The sequence below is a fragment of the Sander lucioperca genome, chromosome 9 (genome assembly GCF_008315115.2).
Source record: "Sander lucioperca isolate FBNREF2018 chromosome 9, SLUC_FBN_1.2, whole genome shotgun sequence".
NCBI lineage: Eukaryota > Metazoa > Chordata > Actinopteri > Perciformes > Percidae > Sander > Sander lucioperca.
The window spans coordinates 40,903,020-40,929,655 of record NC_050181.1 but is presented as its reverse complement, the minus strand read 5'-3'; the positions used below and the strand labels follow the sequence as shown (position 1 = coordinate 40,929,655).

The 26,636-nt window shown below is 42.9% G+C and overlaps 3 protein-coding genes across 4 annotated transcripts; 2 read left to right on the top strand and 1 right to left on the bottom strand.

Annotated features, from left to right (window-relative positions):
• The first annotated feature begins 1,525 nt into the window (after positions 1 to 1,525).
• Positions 1,526 to 15,910, top strand: ap1g2 (adaptor related protein complex 1 subunit gamma 2). Of its 2 annotated transcripts, none has more exons than XM_036005610.1 (22): positions 1,526 to 1,767; positions 2,226 to 2,428; positions 2,980 to 3,104; positions 4,150 to 4,291; positions 4,812 to 4,908; positions 5,000 to 5,076; positions 5,252 to 5,347; positions 6,261 to 6,341; positions 6,776 to 6,874; positions 6,986 to 7,041; positions 7,847 to 7,960; positions 8,443 to 8,583; positions 8,969 to 9,023; positions 9,673 to 9,795; positions 10,675 to 10,764; positions 10,951 to 11,078; positions 11,683 to 11,787; positions 11,966 to 12,113; positions 13,444 to 13,613; positions 13,863 to 14,016; positions 14,328 to 14,426; positions 14,585 to 15,910. In XM_036005610.1, exons 1-22 carry the CDS (start codon positions 1,734 to 1,736, stop codon positions 14,690 to 14,692), a joined length of 2,445 nt encoding a protein of 814 aa, XP_035861503.1. In that variant the 5' UTR covers positions 1,526 to 1,733; the 3' UTR covers positions 14,693 to 15,910. The 2 variants fall into 2 exon arrangements, with proteins under 2 accessions (XP_035861503.1, XP_031166435.2); XM_031310575.2 differs by having other exon boundaries at positions 1,527 to 1,767; positions 13,444 to 13,606; positions 13,865 to 14,016.
• Positions 15,911 to 17,265: 1,355 nt separating this feature from the next.
• nedd8l (NEDD8 ubiquitin like modifier, like) lies at positions 17,266 to 19,001 on the bottom strand. Its single transcript, XM_031310581.2, has 4 exons — positions 18,816 to 19,001; positions 17,975 to 18,022; positions 17,795 to 17,877; positions 17,266 to 17,688 (listed from the first exon to the last, which is right to left on the bottom strand). The coding sequence occupies exons 1-4, from the start codon at positions 18,831 to 18,833 to the stop codon at positions 17,565 to 17,567; spliced, it is 273 nt and encodes a 90-aa protein (XP_031166441.1). The 5' UTR covers positions 18,834 to 19,001; the 3' UTR covers positions 17,266 to 17,564.
• A 4,519-nt stretch (positions 19,002 to 23,520) lies between these two features.
• Positions 23,521 to 26,354, top strand: zp3f.2 (zona pellucida glycoprotein 3f, tandem duplicate 2). Its single transcript, XM_036005616.1, has 9 exons — positions 23,521 to 23,697; positions 23,805 to 23,989; positions 24,063 to 24,166; positions 24,244 to 24,335; positions 24,408 to 24,588; positions 24,672 to 24,777; positions 24,851 to 24,939; positions 25,763 to 25,854; positions 25,956 to 26,354. Exons 1-9 carry the CDS (start codon positions 23,631 to 23,633, stop codon positions 26,069 to 26,071), a joined length of 1,032 nt encoding a protein of 343 aa, XP_035861509.1. The 5' UTR covers positions 23,521 to 23,630; the 3' UTR covers positions 26,072 to 26,354.
• The last annotated feature ends 282 nt before the right edge of the window (positions 26,355 to 26,636 follow it).

Sequence of the window (26,636 nt, the reverse complement as noted above, 5' to 3'; positions counted from 1 at the left end):
TCAAAATAAAAGCCTGAAGCTTTTTGTACCCAAATGTTGCATGAATTGGACATTTTGGATGGATCAGAACTTCTAATTCATGCAGCCTAGGTCACAAATTGAATTGCTTATATTTATATACTGGTAACATTTTGTTCACAACCACCGTAAACAAATATCATTTTCAAATGCAGTGTAAAGGTAATGAAAAGCAGAAAGCCTAGAGCTTTCGGGAGGTTGGGTCTGTGGAAGTCTGGGGCAGCACACTTTGCTAGTTTGGTAATCCAGTCTTTACTCTATTTAGCGATTTGTAGTCTGCAGTCCCCTGTTATCACTATTTAGGGTGAGCAGTACAATTAGACTAGGCCACTACCACTTTAAAGGTATGAGAGGTAATACTTAGGGTATGTAGACTACTTTAAATATGTATATTTCTTATGATATAATATGAGATATTTACAGGATGCAACTTGACCTGGCCATGACAACTGCCAAATAAATGTATCCAAGGTAGTCTTCCAATGTTTTCTACACAAGTACTCTGCTGCTGTCCATCTGCTGATGTAGACCTAGCCTAGAAATCTAGACGCAGCCAGGTGGCTCTGGCTTGTCAGGCTAGATGTAGACCATGAGATGCGGTGAAAGGCCTGAAAAAAGCTAGTCAGCTGACCTTGAGTTTAGACCCTTTTTTTTTTTTTTTTTTAAATCATACCTTGTTAGTTACTGTAAGTAAGTTACTGGAGTAATAAACCCTTTTCCCTGTAGATTTGACTTGTCACAGCAGGTAAAGCACAGGAGTAATTAATGTTATTAGTAACACCTGGGCTTTTTTTTTACTATGACACTTAAATTGTCTGCTGTGAAAAGGCCTTGTAGAGAATTTAAAGCAGGGTTTAGACATTCATGTAGGGTGATTAATAGGAAAGAACATAGTTGAACAATTAAATTCATGAAAAATGTATATAAAATAATAGTCTTGTTTGTATCGAGCCAGACATTTCTCAGGCACGTGGAGTTCTGCTGGAGGAGTTAAATCCATGACCTCAATATTTCTGAAGTCCTAAACATGGCCTTGGCTCGTTTCCAAGTTTCCAAGTAAGCGCATACCAGTGAGGCTGCTACAACAATACACTACAATGCCCTCGAACTTGCATACTTAAATGAAATGTAACCATAATTGTTATTAATTGCACCTGTGCTTTTTTTTGCTCTGACATGTCAAAATGTCACATAGGAAAAAATCATAAGTAACACAAGATGCATTCCTGACGCGTGTAATGATCTCTTCAGCCAATTCCTTTAAATGTTGTCAGATTTTAACCGAAATAAATGTTATCATATTCTAAATGCATTTATGAAGTAGGTTTTATTTTGAAAGGTGTGACAGGAAGTCGTGTGATTATGTGTGGCTCTTTTGACACTACATGGATAGCTACACTATTTGGGTTTCCAGCCAACTAACTGCTGCCGTGTATTGGAGGGGGTTCGGTTGAACCGGTTCACTTTTTAAATACTGGCGACTCTCTGTACAGTGTAGAGGTACGTTGATATTTTGGAGGTTAAACCATTCACATAAACAGACTGCCATGCTAACTTAGCTAGCTCTTTAGCTCGACAGTCTCTCACTGAGCAGGCTTGACAGCATCTACAAGGTTAGCTCTGTTCGGTCACTTGGCTAGCCTGTGCCTCGTTTCACTGACCTACATCATCGACTGGGGGAGTGTCATACTAACTTGAATATATTTAATGCTTGAATGTATTTTTACAACGTAAATGAGTTATATAGAGGTAGGTAATTGACAGCAACTTTCTATTTAGCCAGCTCTAGGAGTAAATGACGCTAGTATGTACAAACAGTATGTCACCAGGAACAGCAGTCAGTTTACCAGACTTGAAACGTAGTTGAAGTAGTTTGAACTATGTATGACATAGACACTTAAGTTGTGTGTTTTAGTGACCGCACAGCTCTTCTAAAGATATAGTTACTAAAGATGTAGTTATTATAACGTTAGTGTGGTAACCGCTTTGTCATTACATTAACGTTACACACACCTGGAAGCTTTTCAGATACAGGAAGTGAAACCAACCACAGTAAAACTCTGCATAGTAAAGTAGTTTGTTCTCTGTTAATATTCTGCTGTTATTTAACATGACACCACATGCACACATACCAACACAAACATCCCATCCACCCACCTACACACACACACACACACACACACACACACACACACACACACACACAGCCATGTCTCCATCAGTGCCCCTGCAGGAGATGATCCGGGCCATCAGGTCAGCGAGGACGCAGTGTGAGGAGCGCGGTGTCATCCAGAGGGAGTGTGCAGCTATCCGGGCACAGTTCAGACAAGCTGACAATGGGGGGCGATCGCACAACCTGGCTAAGCTGCTCTATGTGCACATGTTGGGCTACCCAGCTCACTTTGGTCAGGTGAGGGGATTTTCCTAATGCCTGTCATGGGTTTGCTTGGGTAAAGGGGGTTAGCAGTGTAAGAAACCATCATGCAGCTGGATGATCTGGGTTTAGTTAATCGCTGAATTGTCCTCGTGCAACATAGTGGACCAGTCCCTGTGTCCAACTACTATGTCCTAAGCACTGACACAGACATTATCTGTGCTAAAAATCTGTGCATGATGGAGCTCGAAATACATAGAGCAATGAGACAGCACATTGTTGAATCACATTCTGAATCAAATAAGCCATGATAATATTTGTAATGTTGCTGCTGTGTACTTCTTGCTCTTTCAGACTTTCCGTGTCATTGGACCTATTGTGGTTAACTCCCTCAAGCAAAGTCTGCAGCATTGCAAACCCATGTCAGTAAAACTGGGCCACTGAATCCCTCTCAGCTCCAGGGCTGCTGCTCTGAAGCTTGCCTCCACTTGGAGTGGGCAAAGAGCAGAACATTTACCTCGGGGCATCAGTAGTGTCAGTATCTCAAGTAACTTCACATTTAAAGGAGTTGTTGCTCTTCCTACTAGATGGAGTGTGTTCGGATGATTGCCAGCCCTCGCTACAGCGAGAAGCGTGTGGGATATCTTGGAGCCATGATGCTGCTGGATGAGAAACAGGACGCCAGCTTGCTCATCACTAACTCCATCAAGAAGTAAGGGCAGCCACTTGAACTTGAAATCTGAAATCTCATTTAAAAAGAATTAGTATTTATATTTTCAGTAATACTTTATTTTAACCATATTTAGCATTCATATACAATCAAAGGGGAACTTCACCAATTTTACACATCAAAGTCTGTTTAGAGGTCTTGGGGAGTAGAGTGTGGATCGGGCCACATTTTTCTGCCCGGCCCGCATCCGACAGAGCAGTAACCTAACCCGACCCGTGCCCGACGCAGTTAAAATCTCATTTTTTTCTTATACTAATGACACATGTACGTTTGTTTGTGTGGAAAGCCCGCTTTTATTAAGCAACTATAGGAAGGCATTCGGAAATGTCAATAGATGAGCATCAGCGCACACGGGGCAACAAGCGCACGTTAACACAGGCGTGTACAAGAGGTTCAATCATATTGCGCTGATGTCACCGAGCCCGACCCGAACCTGAACATCATTTCTAAATATCTGTCCGAACCCGGCCCGTCGGGTACTGTTGGGTCCCGTCGGGTCCCGTCGGGCTCGGGTCGGGTATCCATCCTCTATTGGGGAGTACTACTGCATATGTGAAAAAAGTTGTGTACAACTTTAAGTGGCTCCAGAAGGAGTCTGATAAATTGCCTTAAGCAGCGTCAGATGGGGCTGAAGACTACAAGTTTGAAAATGAAAAAAAAATCTGGAGGTGTGGAGTTAGAAAGAATTGAGTGTACAAGACCTTTGTAGCCCGCTCCTCATCTCTGCTAGAGGCTAGAAGCTTGAGGCTACATTAGCAAACAAACTATCTGTGGTTGAGCTGCATTGTGGTTAATGTAGGCGACAGGTTTTGACATGGAGAATAATGAGCAGAATTAAATGGTCATAATTGACGATAGTACACTTTCATGTAAATATAGTTATTGCAGTAGACAAAATAGGGAGCAAAACATCAGAAAAAAGAATCCGACCAAGTCAAATATTGTACAGAGGATGGATATTGTCATGATTTCAGTAACCTAAAATGTTTGCACTCAGATCTCATTTGTGTGTGTTCCCCCCCCCCAGTGACCTTTCTCACAGTAACCAGTATGTGCAGTCTCTGGCTCTGTGCACGCTGGCCTGCATGGGTTCAGCTGAGATGTGCAGAGATCTGGCACCAGAGATTGACAGGCTGCTCCGAGCCTCCAACTCCTACATAAAGAAGAAGGTAGGGACCTCCACAGGTTTCTTTTCCCAGCAGCACTTAGCATTATTAATATTACTACCACTGTAATCATTATATAAAATTAGTTCTGTACTGATTATACCTTATGTAAATACTGTATATATATTTGCTAGTGGTTTATGCTTTAGCTAGCCTTATTTATTGCTGTGTGAAAGATAAATGACGTTTTCCCCCTCTTTAAAAGGCAACCTCCATGAAATGTTGTAACCACTGTTTAATATGTAATAAGAAGCATACATTAAGATTTCATTTATGTTTTTGACTGATGCTCATTTGAAAGGTACTGACTAGTGTTGGGGATAATGTCTTATCCATGTATGCATTCATCCAGTTAAATCTGTCATCTATCATCTCAGTATGATGTAGGATTACCTATCAGCCTATTTGTGATTACACCGATTTTAATGTTTCATCAGCAGTAAAACTATCAACCAACATCCACCCGCTCAGTGTAGTAACGATGTCACAGTGCTGATGATGACTTGCTCCACTGTTCTTCCAGGCTGCTCTGTGCGCTGTTCACATTGTGAGAAAAGTCCATGATCTGGGGGAGCTTTTTGCGCCCGCAGCTCGTTCCCTCCTCGCTGAGAAGAACCACGGTTAGTGGATCTTAATGACTCATACCTTGTAAGCTTGTCTCACAATTACCATTTCCAACTATTCTCTATGGTTACCGCCATTTATCCCCAGGTGTGTTGCATGGTGCTGTGGTGCTCATCATTGAGCTGTGTGAGCGGAATCCAGAAACCCTAGAGCGCTTCAGAAAGGTATGCTGGACACACACACACACACACACACACACACACACACACACACACACACACACACACACACACACATCACACACACACACACACACACACACACACGTCTTGATCTGATGAGTTCAGTATCTCTTCATGTATGCACTCTGCAGTAATGTGTTTGTGTTGTGTATTCCAGACAGTGCCAGATCTGGTTCAGATCATGAAAGGTCTGGTCCTTTCAGGTTATTCTCCAGAACACGATGTGGCAGGAATCAGCGATCCCTTCCTACAGGTTAGTCTGGACTCCAGTCACTTGCGGGACCATATCACAGTATCACATCTCTCTCTAGTTTTGTAACGCCTCCGGGCCGGCGATGGCCACGGCCGGAAGGCATAATGTTTTCGGGTTGTCCGTCCGTCCCATTCTCGTGAACGCGATATCTCAGGAACGCTTTAAAGGGAATATCTTCCGATGATGAAGTGATGACATTTTATACCCAAAAGGTCAAAGGCCAACTTTACTGACATCATAATGTTCTGCAAAAATGCTTTTCTGGCCATTATTCAACACCATAACTTAGGAACAGAAGGGGAGATATTTGGTCGGATACTGAATTGGTGACACTAATCTTCAAACGGTGGTGATTGTATAGATCTTCTGTGCTGCTGGGTTGAGGATGTGTATGAAGCAGCCACGTTTCGACAAAAAAATACACTTTTATACCTTTTTTTTAATTAAATTCCTTCAAAGTATTCACTGCATAGATTATGTAATTAAGTTAAATAGATGCTTTGCTGGCATGGTGCTGGAACCCTGCACTGCATTACATTGAAGTTTAAACAATAACACTTAATTAACATCTCATCTTTTGTAATAAATCAGTAGTATTCTTAATTTTCCTGAATCTGTGAACAATCAACAGACCTTTTGCTCTCCATCTCCATGTGAACCAGGAACTTGTGAGCACTTGAGTCAAAACAAAAGTGACCTGTTCTATCAAAAAATGTCCCTATCCTTCCTTTATGGCTCAGATTCAGTCTTATGTGGGTACAGACTGGTAATAAATTGTTAATGTGTTTCTTACTTTTAGTTCCTTTCTTTCTCACTAACGCACAGATTAATCCTCTCCTCCTATTTTTGGTGATTCTGTGCACCAAAATAACTTGTAGTCCATCTGTTCACTCTCTCCGTTCTCCATCCTCAGGTACGCATCTTGAGGCTGCTGAGAATCCTTGGTCACAACAACGAAGGCGCCAGTGACGCTATGAATGACCTACTAGCTCAGGTCCGATATTTACTTTCACAAAAAAAAAATAGCCATTACATGAAAATTAGTTTTTTGTTATATTTATCTGCTTTGTTCTTTGTCTTGAAGTCAGAATGCAGAAGTTGTCCAGTGCCAAGTATTTTTTGTCTGTGTCAATCCTTTCTTTTTTCCACCATTATGGGTCTTACTGCTAATGCTGACTACCTAGTCACCCAGTTTGTTTTATTCCAAACATACTGGAACATCTAGAGCACATCACATCTTGTGTGCCAGAGGATGTGGAAAGACTTGCCCCAAACTGGGTGTTAAAAACAGCAAATGTACAAGCCTGATGGTAGAGAAGCAAAGATTATTCTTTATACTTAAAATGTCACTTTAGTGTCTGTTACATATAAAGGAATGTATGTTGTTGTATGAGTAATGTACTGATGTGTGTTTGACCTGCCATACAGGTGGCGACCAACACTGACAGCACTAAGACTGTGGGCAACGCCGTGCTGTATGAGACTGTTCTTACCGTGCTAGACATCAAGTCGGAGAGCGGCCTCAGGGTGAGAGACTAGCAGCACTTCTCACTGTGTTTAACCACCTTAACACATAGGGAATAATGTTACCTGATTAATTAATAAATCCACACATGCATCATTCTACTTGTGCCACAGGTTCTGGCTGTGAACATCCTGGGAAGATTTCTCCTGAACAACGACAGGAACATTCGGTTGGTGTTGCTTTCCTTTCCAGCACGCTCTTTCCTCCTCACATTCCTGTTTCTCTTTCCCTTTACATCTCTTCCCCCATCCTTCCTCTCTTATCTCTCAGGGTCATTTTACCTTTTCCATTCCACAAGGCCAACGGCAAACCCGTTGCAGCCAGAGAGAGAAACCTCCCCACAAGCTGTTATCAGTCTGAGCTCACTAATCACTTTCCCTGGAGCCGTTTCTCTAGAGCCACACCGGAAGGTCACTGTCTGTCTGTTAATGCTGATCTCTCAATTTTGGGCCATGTCATTTTTCATAAGGCAGTTTGGAGACCTGTTACATGTTCCTTGGGGTTTTGTTATGCTACTATTTATTTTGGGTTTGTCTCCATAGGGGTTGTGTGGCCAGGCTTGCCCGTCTGGTTTTTACCTGCAGGGCCCCTGATTCTCTCTGTGGCTGTTTGACAGTAATAGGACTGGTTTATTCCTGCGAGACCTGCCTGGATAGATAACATCTCTCCTGTGCATACATAAATACTTGAACAGTCCATGAGACATGGAAAGACGAATTATTTATATTGCCCAGTTGAGAAAGTAAAGTTTATACAGCCCTGTCAATATTCTTGATTGCTAGCTTGATGGTTAGAATTTTATTTTTTTTACTATTTATTTGTTTAATATATTCTGCTACACTACATATTCAGAATCTAACTGACTGCAGTGTAAACCTCAGTCAATTCAGCTCACTCACAGCGCTTCATCATAATGCAGTATGTACTTTAAAAAAGGACATCTTTGTTTTTGGCTGTTCTGTATGCGTGTCCAGGTACATTGCCATGACATCTCTTCAAAAGATTGTTGGGACAGACCACAATGCAGTGCAACGCCACAGAGGAACCATAGTGGACTGCCTGAAGGACCAGGACGCTTCTGTCAAGCGGTAACTTTCACCTCTTCTCCGCTTGTCAGGCACAGCTGGTATTCCACAGATGTTCAGTACACTGTTATGCTTTTTCAATATCATCCCCTTATGTGAGTTTTGAGAGAGTCTACTGACATGATTTGATTAAAAAAAATTCTAAATATTCAGGGATCAGTTCATTTTGAAATAGAAATGAATCCTCCTAAATGTAGGAAACCTCTCAAAGTATGATAATCAAACTTTAAAACTGATGTTGCTCCAAGTCTGTTTCTCTTCACTGATCTCGTTCTCTGCTGGAGTGTATAATATGTGTATAAATATATAGGGCGCTCGCATACAAGTAAAACTTTTGACCTCCCTGCCGCAGACCACGATGGCACAGTTGCCGTTGTGTTTAGATTCAAAACAATGGAGGCGTCTCGGCAAGCTCTTGCTGTCTGAAAGCACCTTAATGTATATACAGAATTACTAACATTAATCCCCTTTGGCCAACTCTCCAGCCGCGCGTTGGAGCTCTCCTTGGCGCTGGTGTCAGCCTCCAACGTCCGCTCCATGATGAAGGAGCTGCTCCTCTTCCTCTCCTCCTGCCCCGCTGAGCTGAAGGCTCATGCTGCCAGCGGCATATTCAACGCCGCAGAGAGGTGAGTCACACACTGCAGACACGTAAATGTGCACATACGTACATGATTGTATTACACGTAAAGTATCTATGCATGTATGAACACATACTATACATTTGTGTGCATGTTAATACATTTAATGTGATGCAGCTGTTTAGGCTGTAAGAAAAAAAGTCTCTGTGCTTATATATATGTGGCTGCATGTCTCATGTCTCATGTCTGTCTGTCTCCACTCTCAGTGACACCCGTCTCTTTTAGTTGACGATGAATAGCCTTCTCTGTTTCTAATGTACACCCTCTACCTTATAATGAACTTATTTTTGTGGATGGATTAGTGTGTGTGTCTGTGTGTCTGTCTGACTCACCCGCAAGCACCACTGAGTGTGTGTGTCTCTGTCTCTGTCAGGTATGCACCCTCCCAGCGCTGGCACATTGACACCATCCTGCATGTCCTCACCACGGTAAATACAGACTGAGCCACTCACCCTGCGTCCTCTTACGTGACTTTCTCTCACTCACAACTCTTTTTAAGTTGTCTACTGCCATCAATAATGCACTATGCCTTAGTGTAGATGCCAGCGGCCACATGTGTGAAGGCTGTGTATGCATTAAGACACTAAATGTGCCTTTTTATAAACAAAACATTTGACAAGAGAAAGTGTGTTTGTCAAACTTTCATACATTTAGCCCCAGTTCTTGAATAGGCCATTTATCCTGGACTGATGTTTTCCATTTGTTACAACCCTATCTTTCAAAATGTGTGCCCCAGTTTGGAAACGGAATAAATTAAATCCACATGATTGGTGTAAAATTCGTGCTTACCTAATCCTTTGCACTGTTCTCTCAAAAGGATGGGGTGTACAGAAAAGGAGGTGTGAAGCAAGTGTATAAAAAAGGGTAATGGTAGAGATGTGGCATGAATTAAAGATTAAATACATATCTGTAAATGTCCTTTTATAATGTATACTATATGAACTGTGAAGGAAGCGTCCCCCAAGTGAGGTCATTGTGTCTGAGTGGAAATGTGTGTCGACCGAAATACTTGGGCCAGCTGTCTAGCTAATGGAGTTCGGTGTGCGTGTGTTTTTACTCTGATTTCCACTCTGCCAGGCGGGGGGTGACGTGAGAGATGAGACGGTGCCCAACTTGATCCAGCTCATCACCAACGCCTCAGAGCTGCACTGTTACACCGTCCACAAGCTCTACCGAGCCCTGCTTACAGACATCTCTCAGGTGAGTGTGAGTAACCAGTCTGAGATCAGATTTGTAACTTAAATCAAATATTTCACAGTTAAGCCACGCTGACACAAGTGATGCTCATAATGTTTGCATACTATATATCAGAGAGAAAAATCATGTAATTTGGATTGAGGATCATTTTTGCAGCACAACATAATGTGCAAAGTTCCCGAGAAGTTCATTAAAAGAAAAGCCTAAGTCTTGAACCAAACAGTACTTTGGTTCCATGGCAATGAGAATGATGCAACTATGTTTATTTTGGGAACCAAGTCAGATGAGCAGTCATGCACTCATCTGCAGCGTGGTGCAGTTTCCCATCTTCCGCCACATTAACTTCTAGTGAATTCAGTAGCTCTGATGTTTAAAATTGCTCCCAAAAACTGTCCTAAAAACTCCTGCAGTATTACTCTATGATTATATTTTACTGTGGGTGTATTGTGCATACTATTTATGTGAGTGTAACTAGAGCCAGACCGAACACACACTATGATTTTTTGTTGTTGCTGTTGTTTTTGTTCAAAGGACTTTAAGTTTCATATCTTAAGTTTGTATTTTTATACATTTTATTTATCAGAACTTTAATATATGTTGATGTTCCTCTGTTCTGTTGTGACAATAAAACAAACAAGTGTATTTTTAAACTGCATCATCATATTATTTTAGTGAGGACTCATAAATAACTACAAATAACTAATGTTAGGGAAATCTGTTTTATGTTTTGTTACGTGTTTCTGGATTATTTTATTTTTTTAAATACATATCGGCCGATATATATTGGAATATCGGATTTTTAAATCACCAAATATTTGTATCGATATCGGCCTTAAAAATCCTTTATCGGTCGGGCTCTAAGTGTAACATTTGTGCGTGCAGCAATCCTTGGTGCAGGTGGCGTGCTGGTGTATAGGAGAGTATGGAGACCTGCTGCTGAGAGGAGAGTGTCAGGAGACAGAGGCTGTTCAGGTACACGCAGCACAAACACAGTTTTATAGTATGATACAAATAAATATTAGTAGTAGTGATTCAACCTATTGCTAGATCATGAAAATGAAGAGAAGAAGCCAAAATGTGCCATGTTTATCCCTAGTTTCATTATTATAAAATAAGATGTCAGCTTTCAGACCCTGTATTGACACATCTCTCAATCAGGTCACCGAGGACGACGTCCTGGACGCCTTGGAAACGGTTCTGCAGTCCCACATGTCGTCCCCGGCAACCAGAGGCTTTGCTCTGACTGCCACCATGAAACTGAGCACCCGCATCACTGATAATGTGGAGTAAGAAACACTTCTTCTCACTCACAGCAAACAGCAGATAGTTAAAGCACAGCAACAGCACACTGCGGCTAGTATACATTTATTTGTCTCAAAAGAGTGCAGTACGGTCATGGTCAAAATGGTCCGTTGGTCACAACCAGTTAATGGTTACTTTGTCATGTGTTGAGAAAACAAACTGTCTGGCCATTTATTGAGGAACAAAACCCCCCGAACACTGTCCAACTACATTTGAGTGTGATAATAACATTGCAACACATTTCAGTGAAGGGTAATGCTAATGAAAAAAAAGCTAATGAAAAAAACAACAGTACCATAAGAATTAGCATTTTGATACGTTGAGTTGTATCACATAAAAAGCGCGTTATCAATGTTGGCACAGCTGTTCTGGTCGCTAATAGACTTTGATAGAGGTTAGGAAATTTAAACGTAGTACGTTTAAGCTTAGGACAGGTTTATACGACAAAGAATTTAAAGGCTCTAAGATACAATTACACGGGGTTGTTTAGAAATGACTCCTGATTCAGACAATTTCTGAATAGTTGCAGTAGTTTCTCAGCGGTCCCCTAACTGCTTGTCTTTCTCTTCATCACTTCACCACTGCCAGTCGCATCAGAAGCATCGTCAGCATCTATGGCAGCTGTATAGACGTTGAGCTCCAGCAGAGGGCAGTTGAATACAATGCCCTGTTCAAAAAATATGACCACATGAGGTACGCAACAGCACGATGAAGTCCACTTTTCATGTTTTTCACGCAATATAATATGTTTCCGTTTTTAGAGCTATTTTTCGTCTATATTGTTTTTACAGCGGATTTATATAATTGATAGTAGAAGCAAATTGTTTTCTTTTCTGACTGTAAAGAGTTGAGATGTTCCGTCTCTCTGCAGGGCAGCAGTGCTGGAGAGGATGCCTGTGATTGAAAAGAACTCCCCGGGTCATACCAACGGAGAGTCAGCGGGGGAGGCCATTAAGGACATCCAACCAGCCAAAATCAAGCAGGGAGAGCCACTGCTGCCCCCGCAACCTGCTAACCAGGTACATTACATTGACACAGATGCATGATATACGACAGCTGGTTAGTCAAGACTGGACTTATGACCTCTGTCTAGATTTGCCAATTCAATTTCTCTGTATCTGATGTCCTTTTTGTTTGATGACCTGTTGATTTTCAAGATTTTACTGATAACTATTCAAGCATCAGCTCTAAGCTGTCTAATGACTGTGGAACATTATGAACCAGTGTGTCAGCACATTTCCTAAGTCTAGTCTTACAAAAGTAACTGCGCTGTTGACACCACAAATACCTGCCTCGGGCTAATATCTGTTTATATGTGATCTAAATATTTAAGTGTTACATTATCATACCCTCTGTTATGGGCTGTCCATAATAAATAGTGGTCTCTCATTTGCAGAGGGACACTAGGTATATGTCAGTACTTCATTTTGCTAGCCTCATGTTTTATTTGATTTGCTTTTATGCAAATCAAACTGGAAAGAAGCCCAGCTAACCTGTTAAGCAACAATATTCTGTTGAAATACACAAATAGCAAATACAGAGGTCTACAAAGTTGATAACTGTGTCCTCTACAGTTGTAGACTTTTGACTTAATGGCATATAAGTTTCATGTTACTAGCTAATTATTGGTGACTTCTGTTTATCTTGTTTCATGAAAATGTTTGTTCAAATAACATTCACACAGCCTTACTGTCCTTAGAAGCATTTGCTTAGAATATGCAGAGCAATGTGTTCTGTTCAGGTTAAGGGTCAACAGGTGCCACTCTGTTCTGACCTGGTTTTAACGTCTGTCCTGAGTGATCGGATCACAAGTGGACAGCTCTAGGTGCGTGTGTTTTCACCTGTCTCCAAATGTGTCCTCAGTGACTTATGTCACTGAGTCACTTATGATTGAATGTCACTTCCCCGCTCCATATGCAAATAAACGCGTGCATCCTTTCTGTTTGCATATAGGCTGGTTGTGTGAGTGTGTGTAAATATCAGTTGTTACTTTCACATTTAAATCAAGTGAAAAAAGAAAAAGCGCTGCCCATAGTCTGTCTGTGTGCCGACCATAGACTGTAGCCTATATAAAAGGGATGCCAACGTAAGGAGATCTACTGAGTTGAGTAGGCGGTCTTTAATGTGGACACAGGACACAATCCCGTTCTCACTGCTTTTAGAATGTGGACACATGCAACGGCTCAAACCACCTTCAAATGTGGTTTTTGCGATCCGATTTAAATGCGTCCTAAGAGAGTTTTCACCTGTAAGTAGCGCTGTCCACTTGTGATCCGATCACTCAGGATGGATGTTAATGCCAGTTGAAAACGCAGTCTGTTTCCTCCTCCTGTCTGTGGCTTTCCTCAGGTGTGTGATCTCTTGGACCTGCTGGGAGGCTCTGAGGAGACTCTGCAGCCCAGCCCAGCAGTAGGCGCTCCAGCACCGGGCCTGCTCATCAACACAGCCAGCACTGCTGGAGGAGACCTCCTGGATCTGCTAGGAGTGTTAGAGCCTGCACCCCTCGCACCAGGTGTGACCCTCAGACACACACACACACACACACACACACACACACACACACACACACACACACACACACACACACCACAAGTTTAGACTGAAAGAAAGAGGAACTGATTTTGGACATGAAACTAGAGAATGCAAAATTTACGGGACTGAATCTTGTGTTCACTGTTCTGAATCAGGCCATCAGATAATCCCTTTTGTTTTGCTCAATATTAGTTTTAAATGCACTAATGCACTATGTTATTATATCTGTTCTCCATAGCTCCTACAGTGCCAGTGTATGAGAAAGACGGTGTGACTTTGACACTAAGTTGTGAGAAACAGTCCGACACGGGCCTGACAGTCACACTAACGGCCTCCAACTCCACTGACTCAGACATCAGCAGCTTCACCCTGCAGGCCGCAGTGCCCAAGGTCTGTCTCACCACCTGTGGATAAAACACCCTGTCCCTCACAAGCTCACTAAGCAAGCGTTCTCTGTCGACGTAGATTTCTGGGCTGCCAAGGTTCACCAGAAAATCCAGCAGCTTGTGGCAGAATATACATATTTTGTACACAATTTCTGTATACTTTGTTATGCCTACTGTCTCTCTTCATTTGACCAGTCACTGTTGCTTGCAGGGTGTAGGTTTGAGACCCTGTCATGTTCTCAGTGGTAGTATTCTGTGCAGTAAATGGACCTGAAAAAACATGCATGTCCCCCCCCCCCCCCCCCTTTCACGCAGAGTGTCCAGTTACACATGAAGGCTCCCAGTGGGGACTCTCTTCCTGCAAGAGGCACAGCTAAGGTGACCCAGGTGGTAGTCCTTAACAATCCAAACAAGGTGGGTTTGACACATACACACACAAACATACACACACACGCACACATGGTCAGGTCAATCCGAAGTGTGACCCATCCCTCTTTTATATCAAGCTTTATCTATCTTTAGCAGGGCCATTTCTAGCTGCATCACACTATATAAAATCCTTCCTCCTCCAGGTGAACCTGAAGATGAGGGTCCGCATATCTTACACCAGCCAAGGATCAGCCTTTCAGGATACAGTCCAGATCGACTCCTTCCCTGGACTCGATGCTGCCGGCCAGTGACGGCAGCCATTAGGTCCATCGGGACTATGACAACAGTCTGTGGATGAGTCAGCAGGCATCGCCCCTCACTGACGGAAGGTTTTTTTTTTTTTCTGTGCTGTCACACCCTGTATACTACCGTCAAAGCTGCGGTTTCTGAAATTCCTGATGTTTCTGGTGTTTTAACAGCTGAAGAACCTCGTGAACTTGCATAGTTTCCCCCTCTGGAATCCAAGTGTAAATGTGACTGATGGCATTATTTAACGTGGCACAAGCTTTGGAAAATGCCCTTATATTATGGAAATACTAAAATATCAGTCGTTATGGGATTTTTGCAATGACAACTCTCCGTAGAAACTTTTTTTTTTTTTTTAAAGCTACTTGTTTCACTCCATAAATATGTACTTTCATGTGGCTCCTGTCAGTCAGTACGTGCCACTAGATCAATTGTCCTCACATAGCACTCTTGTACTCCCTTTCAAGTGACTTCCTTTATGAACTATTTGCCTTTACCATCTTCGTCTTTGTTGAAAAGCAGCTAAACGCTAATGACCCACTACTATTATTATAAAATGCTCCTATCCAGTACACTTGATTTTACTGGGAAACACAAGGACATACGTGAGCTTGAAGGGTGTAGGATTTTAAACCCAACCTTATTCTGGTTTCACACCGTTGCAACCACCTACCTGCATCAGTGTATCCCAAAAAAGCAAAGCATTTTTAAAAGCTGTTCCTTAGCCCGGTGGTTACCGCCAAAAGTTCAGCGCGGTGACCTCTGGGCAACCGAGCAGAATCTGTGCATGGTCACGTGGGCGGCAACCACTTCCTACCCCTACCACCGTGATCAAAACCGCTTCGTCATTGAAATGACTGGAGGCAACGGGTTACCGTGGGCAGTGTTAAAGCCCCTTTACGTGTTGCATATTTTTCAGCTGAACAGCTCAGAGTATCCTGCTAATTATCCTGTGCCTTTCATCCTCTCAAGAACTGAGGTTTTCCCATGTACAAAAACAATTATATTTGGTTTTGGAGGCCAATAAATGGTTTTAAATGTAAGCGGTGGTCATTTAAACATGTTTTTATCATTCCCATTTAAGCATGCTTTTCCTGACTAGTACCTCCTATTCTATTGTTTACAGAGGCTCCAGAGTTACTTTATTTTCAGAAGACTGTGTATAGTGATACAAGAAGAATGGGCATGACACTGTCTACAAGATCTATACTCAGCAAAAAAAAGAAATGTCCTGTCACTTTCAACTGCTTTTATATTTTAAGGAAACTTAACATATGCAAATATTTGTATGACCATTAAAAGATTTAACAACTAAGACATTAACTGAACAATTTTCACGGACGTGTGACTAACAGAAATGGAATAATGTGTCCCTGAACAAAGGGGGGGGGGGGGGTAAATCAAAAGTAGCCCTCAGTATCTGGTGTGGCCACCAGCTGCATTAAGTACAGCAGTGCATCTCCTCCTCATGTACTGCACCAGACTGGCCAGTTATTGCGGTTAATGTTGCCATCCTGTGTGGTCGGGTTAGCTCATTGGGTAGAGCAAGCACACATATACTTGGCGGTTTATGCCTCGACGCAGAGGTCCAGAGTTTGAATCCGACCTGTGACGATTTCCTGCATGTCTTCCCCTCTCTCTCTCCTTTCTCACCTAGCTGTCCTGTCAAATAAAAGGCAGAGAAGCCCAAAAAATAATCTTTAAAAAAAAATGTTGCCATCCTGTACCTGTCCCGCAGGTGATATTCGGATGTACCGATCGTATGCAGGTGTTACACGTGGTCTGCCACTGCGAGGACGATCAGCTGTGCTTCCTGTCTCCCTGTAGCACTGTCTTAGGCGTCTCACAGTAGGGACATTGCAATGTATTGCCCTGGCCACATCAACTCATGCCTCCTTGCACCATGCCTAAGGCACGTTCACGCCGATTAGCAGAGACCCTGGTGTTCAGTCAGTAGAAAGGTCTCTTTACTTTCCTTATAACTGACCTACTGCCTGCAAGCTGTTGCTGTCTTTTTGACCATTCAAGGCGCATGTTCATTAATTGTTTATGGTTCATTGAACAAGCATGGAAAACATTGTTTAAACCCTTTAAAATGAAGATCTCTAAAGTTATTTGGATTTTTACAGAAGTATCTTTAAACTAGTGTCCTGAAAATGGGGCGTTTTTTTTTTTGCTGAGTTTATATTTCAGATTTTAAGTATACTGTGTGAGCACAATTAACTTCTCTGATACAACCCTTTGTTGTAGGACAAAACAGTGGGCTATAAAGACAGATGAAGCCAGTGTATCTCCTCAGTAATTTGATGACTCATCTCATAAGCCTCCATTTAAAAACACTTTAGATACTGGATGTCAGCAATGGTGCTCTAAATGGATTTCAGTGCAATCTCTTACCAGACTGTTTCAGATCACTACCTTAACTAAGCTGTAAAGAAAAGACCAGGATGAGTATTCTGTCGTAAATTGTCTTTAAATCTTCCGTTTCATGTCATTTTCTAATAAAAATCAGTTTATAGAATCGTCAGCAGGGACTTGTCTTAGTGTCTGTGTGTGTATTAGAGGAAGACTCTTAAAATCAACTTCAGCATTTATTCACAAGCAAAAAGAACACTGTTTTCAAACTGTCTTTTGTACTGCATGGGTGCCTGCATCAACTGGTCAAACTCAGAAAGCCAATGTGGGTTTACAAAAAACATTTACAAAGGAATTAGAATGTCCTTTTTTCTCGTTATTGCTGTTGGTTGATTTTTTTTTTTTTTTTTTTTTTTGCGTCTGCCCAGGAGCGTGGGATTTCAGATCTCTGTGCTGAAACATGGTTAGATGGTGACGGACACCTAAAGCATTGGCACTCGCTGGCCCCGTGACAAAAGCAACTCATGACAAGGAGGAGAGGTGTATGCAGGGCCTGTGGAGCGTTAAGCCGCCTCTTAGCGCCAACACAAGATGGAGCACTGAGCCTCCCTGGATCTTGTAGTCTGCCGCTGTCTTCTCATCATTCCTGGGAGCAAAAACAACAGGAGAGAGCACAAGATGGTTTAGAGAAGACTTAAAGAGCATCTCACAGTGACTACAGAGCAAGATTAGTTCATGTTGGAGGAACTCACATCTGTTTTCCACTGTAGATGAGTCTCTGTTGCTGCGGGGGGATCCCTTCCTTCTCTTCCACCCTCTCTTTTATTCGCTCCACCTTCATTTACACAAACAATACATTTAGAAATTATACGGTGCCTTGAGAGTCAACAGAATACAAGTTAGTGTGTTGTTATTTCTATCTTATATTTCACCTTGTCTGTGGGCTCAATGTCGATCTCGATTTCTTTTCCAGTGAGAGTCTGAAACATAATGTCAACATGATCACATCAACACCAGCTTTGGTTTCTGAAATTACACATACAGCCTGAAACTACTGTTCAATCAACAAGGCAGAATTCACACGGAGGGGAAAAAAAAACTGTCCTTTTTCACAGAGGTTTGCCCGATTTACACCAAATGATGTGACCCGTTACATTTTCAGCTGTATTGTCAATGCAAATGTTTTTACCATGGCCACACATTGTATTTCCAAGGATGTAAAACAGACAACACCTGCAAATCTTTACAATGGAGAAGCTAGATCCAGAGAATGTGTGGCATTTCGCCTAATAAAAAAAAACCCAAATTACTGACTCATTATTTTTCTGTTGATCAACCAGCAGATGAAAATGTATCGTTCCAGCCATAGTATCATCCTGTAGTGGTCTACTATGCTCTATTTTGACGGAATCCTAAGGGTCCCACATTTTGTTGTAACACCGGCCAAGGAATTGGCTAACCTGTTTGGTGATGCGTTTAAGTTAGCAAGCTATCAAATAACATAGCTACTGAATGGCGACAAGCGTTACCCAAAGAGCAGCATGTGGATAGCTAGTTGGTAGCCCCACTTAATATTGAGCCAAAAACCAAGCAGACATTTAACCTGGTTTAGCATAGAATGAGATACGTGTACGTTAGATTATAATAAATTACTGCTCCCGGCCGAAAAATAAATCAGCGAACCGGGTCAGTTGTGTTAGCGGGCTAACGTTAACCCAACAACAGCGACGAGGCAGCGAAGAAGTGTAAGCGTAAATAAAACAATTGTATTACCTTAACTTTGATCAGCATCTTGAATAAACAATGTACAACAACTCGAAAGTGTATGAACTGTTAACCGACCAAAACACTTGATATACTTGCAAATTACAACCTCTTTCTCTGTCAGACTTGAAGCTACTTCCTGTGTACAACGCTAAACGCTCCGGACGTGATGGCGTTAAATCACACAGAAAAGTGGTTCCGCTCTGATTAAAAAAAAAAAAAAAAAGCCATTTCGAAACTCACAGCAGCTTTTACATGGGCAGCAATATTTACTTTTTTTTTTTTTTTTTTTTTTTTACACGCTTTAGAAATATTTCATTACAAGTATTACATTAATGGATCATTATTACCAGGGTTCAAAATTAACCTTTTGGTCGAATTGGTTGAACACCCTGTTGTGTGGACAAGCGCTCTGCCACGAGTTTACAGAGCTCTCTGCTGATCAGAATCAGAATCAGAAAGGGCTTTATTGCCAAGTACGTTGCACATACGAGGAATTTGTCATGGTGTTGTTGGAGCATGTCACACATACAAATATAAGAAGGATAAAAAGATATAAACAATATAAGTATAAACATATACACACAGTAAATAGTAAAATAAGTTAAACAGTAGTGAAAAGGGACGCTACAGCAGAGTAGGTACAGTGGCATGAGGAGCCAGAGGTGGGGTGTGGAGAGAGTCAGGATGGATTCCGAGCCTTGTTTAGAAGGCTAGTGGCGGAGGGGAAAAAACTGTTTATGTGGCGTGAGGTTTTGGTCCTAATGGACCTCATCCTCCTGCCAGAGGGGAGTGGCTCAAAGAGCTTGTGTCCGGGGTGGGAGGGGTCAGCCACAATCTTTCCAGCACGCTTCAGAGTCCTGGTGGCGTATAGGTCCTGGAGCGGGGGCAGATTGCAGCCAATCACCTTCTCAGCTGACCGAATGACACGCTGCAGCCTGCCCTTGTCCTTGGCAGTGGCAGCAGCGTACCAGATGGTGATGGAGGATGTGAGGATGGACTCAATGATGGCTGTGTAAAAGTGCACCATCATTGTCTTTGGCAGGTTGAATTTCTTCAGCTGCCGCAGGAAGTACATCCTCTGTTGTGCTTTCTTGACGAGGGAGCTGATGTTCAGCTCCCACTTGAGGTCCTGGGAGATGGTAGTTCCCAGGAAGCGGAAAGACTCCACAGTGTTAATTGTGGAGCCACAGAGGGTGATGGGGGCAGGTGAGGCTGGGTTCTTTCTGAAGTCCACAACCATCTCCACTGTCTTTAGAGCGTTGAGCTCTAGATTGTTTTGCTTGCACCAGGTCACCAGGTGCTCAGCCTCCCACCTGTAGGCGGACTCGTCTCCATCAGAGATGAGTCCGATGAGGGAGGTGTCGTCCGCAAACTTCAGAAGCTTGACGGACTGGTGACTGGAGGTGCAGCTGTTGGTGTACAGGGAGAAGAGCAGAGGAGAAAGAACGCAGCCCTGGGGGGATCCGGTGCTGATGGTCTGTGAGTCGGAGACGTGTTTCCCCAGCTTCACATGCTGCTTCCTGTCAGACAGGAAGTCAGTGATCCACCTGCAGGTGGAGTCAGGCACACCAAGCTGGGAGAGTTTCTGCTGAAGCAGAGCCGGGATGATGGTATTGAAGGCAGAGCTGAAGTCCACAAACAGGATCCTGGCGTAGGTTCCTGCGGAGTCCAGGTGCCGGAGGATGTAGTGGAGGGCCAGGTTGACTGCATCAACTACAGACCTATTGGCTCTGTAGGCAAACTGCAGGGGGTCCAGGAGGGGGTCGGTGAGGTCTTTGAGGTGTGAAAGCACAAGGCGCTCAAAGGACTTCATAACCACAGAGGTCAGGGCGACGGGTCTGAAGTCATTAAGTCCTGTGGTCCTTGGCTTCTTGGGGACAGGGATTATGGTTGAGGTCTTGAAGCAGGCTGGCACGTGACATGTCTCCAGTGAGGTGTTAAAAATGTCTGTGAACACTGGAGACAGCTGGTCAGCGCAGTGCTTCAAGCTGGATGGGGAGACAGCATCCGGTCCAGCAGCTTTCCTGGGATTCTGTCTCCTGAACAGTCTGTTGACGTCCCTCTCGTGAATGGAGAGAGTCGTCACTGAGGTGGGAGGGGGGGGTGGAGGGGACCTTTAAGGAGGGCATTGGGGGGGGGGCCCAGGACCCTGCTGAGGTGGGCGAGGTGGAGGTGATGCACAGTGGCTGTAGCTGTAGGGAGGTGTCGTGGGGGATGGTGTCAGGACTGTCCTTTTGTCTTTCAAATCGACAGTAGAACTCGTTCAGGTCATTGGCTAGGTGTCGGTCATTGAAGGAGTGGGGGGTTTTAGGCTTGAAGTTGGTGATCTGCCTAAGTCCTTTCCAGACAGTCGCAGAGTCATTAGCTGAGAAATGGCGTTGGAGCTTCTCAGAGTACCGATGTTTAGCCTCCTTCACTGCCTTGCTAAATTTGTACTTTGACTCTTTAAATCTGTCTTTGTCCCCACTCCTGAACGCCTCTTCCTTAGCCAGCCTTAACCTTCTGAGTTTGGCTGTGAACCAGGGTTTGTCATTGTTGTAACTCACCCTGGTGCTTGATGGAACACAGCAGTCCTCACAGAAGCTGATGTATGACGTCACAGCCTCTGTGTACTCATCCAGACTGTGGGTAGCAGTCCTGAACACATCCCAGTCAGTACAATCCAAACACGACTGGAGATCCTCCACAGCTACACTGGTCCACTTCCTTGATGTCCTCGCTACAGGTTTGCAGAGCTTTAGTTTCTGCCTGTAGGCGGGGATCAGGTGGACCATGACGTGGTCAGAGTTCCCCAGTGCAGCACGGGGGACGGCGTGATAAGCATCCCTGACTGTGGTGTAACAGTGATCCAGAATGTTCTCCTCTCTGGTCGGGCATTTAATATGTTGACTATATTTAGGGAGTTCATGAGTGAGGTTCCCTTTATTAAAGTCACCAAGGACAATAACTAGGGAGTCCGGGTTGGTCCGCTCCACACACACAGTATCTGGTTGGCAAGCATGCGCTGCGCGTCCTGCACGTTGGCCTGCGGTGAGATGTAAACACCGACCAGAATGAATGAATGGAACTCACGGGGTGAATAAAAAGGCTTACAGTTTATGGTGAAATACTCCAGGTCAGGAGAACAATACTGCTGGATCACTGTCACGTCGTTGCACCAACCGCTGTTGATGTAGAAACAGATTCCTCCACCTTTAGTTTTGCCGGAGAGAGCCGTGTCTCTGTCCGCTCTGAAAAGCTGGAAGCCTGCCAGCTGCAGCGCAGAGTCCGGTATTAATCCACAGAGCCACGTCTCCGTGAAGCACAAAACAGCAGATGAAGAAAAGTCCCTGTTTCCCCTCAACAGCAGTTGTAATTCCTCCACTTTGTTGGGCAGAGAGCGCACGTTAGAGAGGAATATTCCAGGTAACGGTGTGCGTGATCCTCGCTGGCGGAGAAGCACCAGCGCACCGGCCCGTTTCCCTCTCCTCCGGCGTTTCTCTGCGTGAGCAAAGGTGAGCGCACCTTTGACCAGAATGTCCAAAATTTCCAGTGAAGGGAGAAGAAAAGTGGGAAATAAGTCTGATGGTGTTGTTGCCCTGAAGTTCACGAGCTCTTCACTTGTGAATGAGATACGGGTACCATCGCAAGAAACAGAATTAAAACACAAAACAAAACAAAACAGAGCGCTCCAACACACCGTGTCGCCATTCTGCGGCGCCATCTTGATTGGCTATCACCTGTGATACACCTGTGATACAGCCAATAAACGAGAGATACCCACTAAACGAGAGAAAACATATCTCAAAGTTCTCCTAATACATCCGGGGTGGGCGATACTGGGAATTTTGGTATCGATCCGATAGGGCTAGTATCGCCGATACCGATACTTTTTACTTGTAACGTCACGATCATTGAATAATTGTGATTTTGCCTTCAGTTAGTTGATGATGATTATGATAAAACAAAGGACAAAGATCATTTACTAACTAGAACAATATAAAACAATGTAACGGTATAAAAATAAAATAATAACAAAATATAAATATAACAAAGTCAACAACACAACCAAAAATACCTTCCATTACACACAGATATCTGTGAAAAATAAAGTCAGTTGTGCAAAATAAGTAAACAAAAGCCACAATGTATGAATATAACTGTTCTGACTCTCTGCCTCCGGCAGAGCAGGGAGGGGGGAGGAGAGAGAGAGAGAGAGAGAGAGAGAGAGAGAGAGAGAGAGAGAGAGAGAGATGCTGTTTGCACACTGCGCACAGACTTGGAGAGACGCTGTACTCGCATGAACTCGGGACAGAAACTGCAACAAAAGTATCAATCTCATCACGACAGTATCGATCCGATACCAATACTCATCTTGGTATCGATAGTATCGATATTTAGATCGATACATGTCTCAAAGCCGTTGCACACTTCTATAAGTCTATGGTTGCACACCATTCTGAGGAAACTGGCGTTCAACACGGAAACCATAGTAAAACTGTGCACACCGTTTTGAGATTGAACGTGCCAGAAGTGTTAAAGGAATGCAGTAGAATCAATACATTTGCCTCTGAAATGTAGCAAAGTAGAGGTATAAAGTATGGTACACAGATAAATCAGAATTGTACTTACGTACAGTACTTGAATAAAGGTACAGTTATGTTCCTCTTCACTTAGAAGTTGTCAAAATGAACACCCGGCCTGCAATATCATATTGTGAGAATGCACAAAAACACCCCAGCATAATGATGCCCTGCTCTCACACAGGTGTTAATCATTCAGCTAATTTGGCAGGAAGTCTACAAATAGTGTCACTTCCAGTGTGACCTGACTCGTTCAGTCATGGTGACTCAACTCTACCTTGGTGTGATAATCATGGCTGTTTTTGCAACAACTGATGCAAATACAGGTAGTATTTGCATGCGTATGTAGTAATCTGTCAACCTTGTGTTTTGTTATTTATTTATTTATTTTTTAAGTGTTTCAGAAACTGGTGTCATGAGAATTTGTTTGCAGATATCAAAGTAGCTTGTGAACAAGACTCAATAAGAATCACATGGAGGATCAATGCGGAGTTGGTGCCATATGCATCTCGTCTCTTCCTTGGAAGCTGCTTACCATCTAAATTTAATGTTCTGCCCACCGGAGAGGGGGAAGCACAGTTCAACTACAAACTAGTTGACTGCAAGTTTAAAAGACAGGTAATATAAATGTTATCTTCAACTAAAACACCTCTTTGCCTCTTTAGTGTCTTAATACATAATTGTTCTATAGGTGAAAGGAAAGCATCTCCTCTATCAAAATGAGCTGACTTTCAGACCAAATAAAAGGTCAAAACCTGCTGCCTTTGTGTATCCCATTGAGTGTGCTTATAAAAGGTAGGAGTATCTCTTTGAATGACATTTCAGTTTAAAGCTGAAATGTGAGATGAGAAAATGTTTCCATTATATTTCAGTCCTGAGGGGTGGGTCCCCGCTTTCCTGAACCCTGGATCCAGTTTTTCTGAAGGCCGAGGCAGGCTAGTTTTCCACATGGAACTCCTCAATGGTGAGTTCTCACAGGACTAAATACAACATGATACTCAGACACATTCTAATCCTTTTTTACTTTCCCCTACAGAGCAATTAACAGGTGTGGCAACGACAAACGTCATCCCCCTGGGCTCGTTAATGCCAATATGGGCGGCAGTGGAGCAGAAGTCCCACCAACCCTTGCTGTTGCTCATAGAGGAATGTGTGGCAGCCACTACACCAGAGCTGCAGCTTGACAGCCAGGTTTACCCCATCATTGGCAATAAGGGGTATGATTCAGACATGGATTCATTTTCCCAATTATTAGTTTTCTGGAATTAAAAGTCTATATCTGGGTTTAAAATTTCTTCAGGTGTCTTTTGGAGAGCATGAAGGCAAACTCTGTGTTCCTCCCTCGTTACCACTCGTCTGCACTCGTCCTTCTCCTGCAGTCCTTCAAGTTTAGTCTTGGAAAGGAGGTGAGAGGATAAATGCTAACTGCTATAAGGAATATCTTGTTCATAACAAATGTTAACTTGATATGCTCCTCAGGTGTACATTCACTGTAAACTGGTTGCATGGGATCCTGAAGGTCTTGATGAAAGCAAGAAAGCCTGCCATTATGTAAAGGAAAAGCAGAGGTAATTATGGATTAAGGGAACCATTCAGACATTTTGGAAAATGTATTTACTTGAGAGTTCAATGATAACATCGATAGCACTGAAGCTGGAGGCAAGTATTTTATCTTGGATTAACTTGAAACATGAGAAGAAGGCAACTAAGCATATCTTCTAAAATATAACTATTCCTAACTTTTATCCAGTACTGCTTCTGTAACATGTAAATACTGTATATTTGACTGCACTATATTGTAAATGAAAATTGGATAATTACTTGCACCAAGATTTCCTCAAAAGAAATGCCAACTAAACTCAACATGACGGACCATAGAAGAGTTAGTCTTGCTTTGCCAGACCTTTGTCCACAGCGCTGCGGAAGAGGGTTTGGCTACTCCACATAGCATTTCGGGATAGGAGAAAAACACTCTGGTTTATTGGCATATCTTTAAACCAATCACAATTGTCATGGGCGGCGCTAAGCACTGGCAGAGCCACGGTGCTGCTGCAAAAATAGCCCTGTGAAGGAATTTTTTTTTTTTTTTTTTGTGGAATGTGTATGTTCAAAAAGTTGTTTTAGTCGTGCAACGGAACTCGGATTGGACGGTCTAGTTAACTGTCTCGATTAACCCTGCAGAGATCTAAGGAGCAGTTAAACATAGCCCTCATAAATCGACCAGAGTTTAAAATTCCAACCCAAAGGAAGCGTAAGGTAACGGACAGCCGGCCGAAAGCATGAAATCCAGCGGAATTTCCGGCGGCAACTGAGTAATGCCGGAAGTGGAACTTATTTGTGTGAAGTTGTACAACACCATGCTGATAACTCTGTGATTGCTCCTGTTCTCAGATGGGAACTACTCGATGACCCTTCTCAGAGCTCCGTCTGTAGCTGCTGTGATTCAACCTGCACGCCTCGCTTAAAAAGAGATGCCAAATGGGGTATCCCTTTTCTGCCAATTTGTGTTTTTTTTTTTTTTTTTTTTTTTTTTTCCCCCGTTTTGTGCCGTTTCCTCATGAAGTCATAATCTTTCTCCTTTCAGAATCCAACGGCTTCAGTCACAATTCTGTGTTGGGACCCCTGATCATAATTGATCCGTCTGACTCAAACATCCACGACGAATCGGAGGTGTCTCTTACTGCAGCTGAGGTGCAATGAGCATTTAGGGTTTAAGGTCTTGATGTCCTGAAACTGAGTTTTGTTAAACACATGACTAAAAACAGATATGGAAAACAAATGAGAAGTTCTCAACAGAAGGCCCAGTCCAAGATGATGGAAATTATGATCACAACAGAGGGGCCAGTAGCAGATGACCTCGGCCTCCTGACTTACAAGACATGGAGACGTCAGCTTTACATGATCTAAAACTGTTGCAAATTAATTTGAATTGTAGTGCATACATCTTAAACCCTCTGTACAAATAAACCTGGTGTAAACTTCAGTGAGATTCTATTCTATTGCATTTTTGTTTTAGTAGCATTCATACAATCATCACTACTTCAGGGAACTATCAAGTACAAGTATCCATCCTTTAAAGTCCGAGTCACATATCTGGTATGTAACCTGCTACACAATTGCTTGATGTCTGTGGTAAATGCCACAGCCCGTAAACTAAACTCTTCTCCCATCACTAGTTTATTAATTTCAATGCAACTGACTCAACTCTTTGGCTGTACAGTTAAAGGAGCACCTGGATTATTTGTCTCTGAGGCAAGACTGTCTC